The sequence below is a fragment of the Babylonia areolata genome, chromosome 2, assembly GCF_041734735.1.
Source record: "Babylonia areolata isolate BAREFJ2019XMU chromosome 2, ASM4173473v1, whole genome shotgun sequence".
Lineage (NCBI taxonomy): Eukaryota > Metazoa > Mollusca > Gastropoda > Neogastropoda > Buccinidae > Babylonia > Babylonia areolata.
The window spans coordinates 45,652,984-45,658,475 of NC_134877.1; the positions used below are offsets into that span (position 1 = coordinate 45,652,984).

A 5,492-nucleotide genomic window follows, 5' to 3' on the forward strand; every position below is an offset into this window, starting at 1 on the left:
AACCTTGTCTTGAAAGACAGTCTGTCTTTCTATCTTTTTCTCTGTGCATTTGCAACAAGGCTAGTATTTTACTGTCTAAAAATCTCTAAGAAACTAAAGGGCATTCAGAGTATTGTTGAACCATTGATAATTTCAGAGGAAAATAGTGTTGGAATTTTTACTTTCCTTTTCGTCGTGGTAGTAGTAGGTAGCGACAGCCTATATAGGTACAGGCACAGATACAGTATTTTGGGCAAAAACCAAGCCTTGCGGCCTTTCCACACCCCTTCTTGGTATAGTTGTTTGGTTTTAGCGTTTCCATTTGCATGCTAATTTGCCTAAATAGCTATTCATCATAGTCATATTTCTGCACTATTGATCTAGAATCACTGTTAAGAAGATTTTTGAATTGCTTAATATTTTTAGCTGATTTCGTTACATTAACAGTGCATTCCAACCTTTAACAACCCTGATGTTGAAAGATGGTTTACGGATATTAGTCCTGCAAAACTGGGTATAGTTAGTATATGAGTTTCTGGTTGTATCAGACTTGTTAGCTGAGAAAAAAGTGTTAGGGTCAATATCATCAATTTTCTTAGTGATCTTGAAGACGTGGGGTGGGTTGCATGAGCGAGCTTGGCAGCGCTAAAAATGTTCCTAACTTCACGGTAAATCCCATGCACTTAGGAACATTCTTAGCTCTAAACAAACTTAGCGCTGCAAAGATCGTTTCATGCAACCCGGCTCAGAATCATATCTCCTGTAAAGTGCTTGTATTTCAATGAATGTAGATCTAACTATGTCAACCGACTGTGGTAATCTAACTCTCTGAGTTCCGGTACCATTCTCGTTGCTCTCCTCTGGATCTGCTCAATCGTTACTGATTGTCGTTTTAGTCTGGGATACCATATTACATTGCCGTATTCTAGTGTTTTTTTTAAAATTATTATTTTTTAATTATTTTTTTTTATGTACTGTCGCAGTAGTTTGCATTATTTGATTGTTGATCTGTGTTCGTGTGTGTATTGTGCCTGTAGGTGCGTGTATGTGTGTGTGTCACTGAGTGAGTGCGTGAGTAATGTGTTTGGGTATGCGGCTTGTGTTCGTTGGTGCATGTGTGCGTGCGTGCGCGCGCGCGCGCGTGTGTGCGTGTATGTGTGTGTGTGTGCGCACGTTGTGTGTTTTGTGTGTATGTATGTATGTATGTAATGTACCTACGTATAAATGCATGCGTATACGTGCTTGTGTTCTTTCAATTTCAATTGTCTACTTTGTTGTTGTTGTTGTTATTATCATTTTTTAAATACCTGTTGAATTTCTTGATTTAATCAACTGACATGACCATTTTAATTGTTCACTCTCACCTATGTTTCAAATTATATGCATATGTTTGTGTGGGGATGTTTGAGTGAATGTGGGTTTTTTTAGTGCTATTGTAAAGCGCATAGAGCTTCAAGAATATGTGCTATAGCAAGAAGTCTTAATAAATAAATAAAATAAACAATTGTCTTATAAAGATTGGTGAAAATATCTTTATCCATGAGAGTAAAAGTTCTCCTTATAATACTCAATATTTTATTCGCTTTATTAACAGCTGCCTGAATATGGGCATGAAAAGAAAAATCCTGATCAAATGTGACACCCAGGTCTTCTTCACTGTCATGAAGTTTAGCATTTTCAGGTGCATCCCCATGGAACTCACTCCATGTACACATACAAACAAGCAGTTCTCTATCTACTTTCAAGTCAAATCTCGATAAATTTCTTCAATCCTTCCAACCATAAATGATTCAGATATAGAGGCGACCGCTGGCAGTAACAATTAGGGTATTTATATCTCACTTATTGGATCCGTTGTTTTTGTTTCTCCTTGTTCTTGTTTTGCTCTTGTTCTTATTCTGTCTTATTTTCTTTACATTCACTTTGTTTTGTTTGCTTGTTTACATTTCTTTCATTTTCTTCTAATTTGTGTGCATGCAGGAATATATATATATATATATATATATATTTTATTCCATTATGATGGTGACAATAGCTGTAAAAGTGATATTGGTGATGGCAGTAGTCATTTTAGTATTAATTACAACTGTCGTACGTGGGTCTGATGATAACAACAATGTGGCTTTAGTCATCCGGTTGTCGATACTGTTGACATTTTTTCCCCCTTTCTCTCTCTCTTATCCATCTGTCAGTGTGTGTGTGTATGTGTGTGTGTGTTCTTTATCATATTCCTCCTGCAGGTTTTTTGTTTTGTTGTGGTGTGTGTGTTTGTGTGTTTGTGTGCGCGTGGGCGCGCATATCTCTTTCTGCATATAGAACAGAAAAATACTAAACACAGTGTTTTGTGTGCGGCAGAGCGCGCGCGAGTGTGTGTGTGTAGTGTGCCACCATGGCTGCGGAGGCAAATACCCCCATGGAACAGCTGTTACCCCAGTCGGGCCAAGAGCCCAGTGCAGACCTCGCTGGCTCAGATGTCGACGTCTCGGCAGATGTGCTGATGCAGAAGAGTAATGAGCCGGAAGCAGCACCCCAGACATCGGAGAAAGGACCTCAGCCTTCGGCCGAGCAGCCCCAACCGGCCGAGCAGCCCAAGAGAGTGGAGTCCGCTATACAGTCTGGGAATGCGTGGCGGGTACCAGAAGGGCAGCCCCACATACCAGGCGAGGTGTCCATGGATAAGGATGACAACTACATTCCTCCGGGAATGACTAAATTCAAAGTGCGTTGGTACAAGACAGCGAGCGAGCGAGCGAGGAGCGAGAGAGAGAGAGAGATGGGGGGTGGGGGTGGGGGTTATTTATTCAGTAAAGGCCATGGTCCCTCATGAAGAGGGTAATGACTAATGTGAACAATCATTCTAAAACAATAAAATCATACTAATGGCAATAGTAACTGAAAAACCACAAGTGGTAGACTAGAAGTTGAATAATGCGCAGCTAATAACGACTAACTACATAACACATTGAGATTTTTAAATGCTTTATGCAAGTAAATAGCAAATTGTTTTATAATAGTTTTGTTTGTAGAAGACACAAGCATTGCAAGTCCAAGTACAATTGGGTGCCTATTATATTTTCATGGAATGATTTGCTGTCTCAGGTCATTCAAAGCAGAGCAACATAACACAGTGATGTTCAGTTTCTTCAGCACATCTGCTTAAGGGACAAAAAAGATCACAGATAGTGAACTTGTCGATGACGATAAAGAAAAAATGTCGGAAATCCCTTATCTGAACTTTGCCGTGATAAATATTGATCATTACAGAGAGAGGGACACACACACACACACACACACACACACACACACACACACACACATACCTACGACACACACTGAAATTTGTACCCCTTCTGTTTTGCTTTACTCTATATGGATTGGCTGAGTCAGAGTGTCAACACGCAACACTCTACCTCCGAAGAACGGCTCCAACTTTTACGATTGTCTTTTACGATCATCTCCAACATTGTCCCTCGAGGCTGAGACCAGTGCCAGAACTGGGAAGGGCTGTCACCTTCTTGGGAAAGCTCCACAAGAGAACGCGGCAGGAGAAAAAAGAACCCACGGCAACAAAAGGGTTGTTCCTGGCAAACTTCTGTAGAAAAATCCACTTCGATAGGAAAAACAACTAAAACTGCACGCAGGAAGAAAAAAAAAAAAAAAAAAAAAAAAAAAGGGTGGCGCTCTCAGTGTAGCGACGCGCTCTCTGTGGGGAGAGCAGCCCGAATTTCACACCGAGAAATCTGTTGTGACAAAAATGAGAACTACAAAGGACCTCGCAGAAAACACTCAACTGAAAGTCTGCCAGGCACGTGCTCAGCATCCTCCCGTATGGCAGTGGACAACTGACTCCAGGCAAGAGAAGAAGCCAGAACTCCTTCCATCTGCTTTGCCGCAGCTGATGTATCAACGTCAAAAGACAAGGTTCCAAACACCCAGGCACTGAAAGATCCAAATGTTTGATGTCAATCCCTCAATCGTTTATCTCAGACGGTTTGTTACCTCTTGTGCACAGGATGCAGAAAGGGACAAATTCCAATCTACGTTCAACTTGACACTGTTGTCTGGATTGTCGGACGCCCTCTCTCTCTTTCCATATATACATACACATACACACGCGCGCGCTAACACACACACACACACACACACACACACACATATATATATATATATATATAGAGAGAGAGAGAGAGAGAGAGAAGTGGGATTTTAAAAAGGGGGGATCAAGCGAGCCGGGAGGAGAGAATCGCATAATTGGTCGAATTAATTAAAAGAAGGCGGAAAAAAGCACATTCTGCAGCCGACCCAGGTCCATGAACTTCCCGATGTAAGATGTACAGTTTGAGAATACCACTCCATAGCTGGACTGCTGAGCGAACGAACAATTTATTTCGCACCATTTCAAGGGGTGAAATAAAAATAAAACAAACAACAACAAATTCATTGAATATATCGTTCGTTCGTTATATATTGAATAAATCGTTCGTTCGTTCGACTGTTGAGCCATAGCAAACGTTGACGCGCCACCATTGGGTGCAACCATTGTCTAGCGAGGTAGACAGGGGTCAGTACTCAACAGATGCAACAGTTCAAAATGTAAGAATGCACTGGGCAGGGGAAGGCAATGTCTGTAGCAAAACATTTGGCATGAGACAGGATGGACTGACTGTGACCTATGAACGACTGAGTTGCACGAAATGACCGAAAGTGACGGTAGCCATGGGCTCGGAAAAACACTGTCAACGTTTACCGTCAAGAGGACGCAACAGGACTCCCACATTTACAGCTCTTGGGACTGAAAACTGTGTGACTCATGTCAAATGAGTTGCTGAACAATTTACCCCATTTCGATGCAGTATTGTAACAATATACTGTCAATACGAACTGATTTTTCAAATTTCAAACTGTTTACGTCACTGTATCCTTTTTATTCTGGACCCATTGATATAAATTTTATCAGTGTATGTTAAACGGTTCCGGGGATATGAATCTTTAAACATTTATTTTGGGGCGGAAATTCGCGCCAAATGAAAATGAAATGAAATAAGGATTTTGAAGGCTCAGTGCACTAGATTTATCGTATGAAGATTACCAATTTGGTTTTATACTGTTCCCTATAGCATAAGTAATAAGCCTGATTGTTTTCAGATTCAGAATTGAACACACACACACACACACACACACACACACACACACACACACACAATTTTTTTTTAATTGTAATGGCTGGCTCATAAGGTTGAAATAAGAAAAGTCTTCAATTTCTAACTTTCGCACATGTTACATTTGTAAACGTCATTTCAGATAATTTGACAGCTTTCATTTAATTTTAAGCTGCAGAAGTGGTTTTAGTGTCACTGCAATCAGGAAAAGGAGATCTATTGTTTGATTTGCAACATATGTGCATTTCTCTGAAAATAAAATGGTGAACGATTTTTGCCTTTTTTTAAAGTTACGCTTCAACCTTTAACACACAACAGCAAAGGTTTTGAAAGCTATTGCAAAATGCTGTAGAT

At 40.4% G+C, this 5,492-nt stretch overlaps 1 protein-coding gene across 1 annotated transcript in view; it reads left to right on the forward strand.

Moving 5' to 3' along the window:
* Window positions 1–2,683: 2,683 nt before the first annotated feature.
* LOC143277561 (UNC93-like protein) overlaps window positions 2,684–5,492 on the forward strand; it is a 38,092-nt gene continuing 35,283 nt past the window's right edge. The window contains exon 1 of the mRNA XM_076582443.1: window positions 2,684–2,698. Coding sequence (XP_076438558.1) covers window positions 2,684–2,698 — 15 coding nt within the window. The remainder of the gene's footprint in view (window positions 2,699–5,492) is intronic.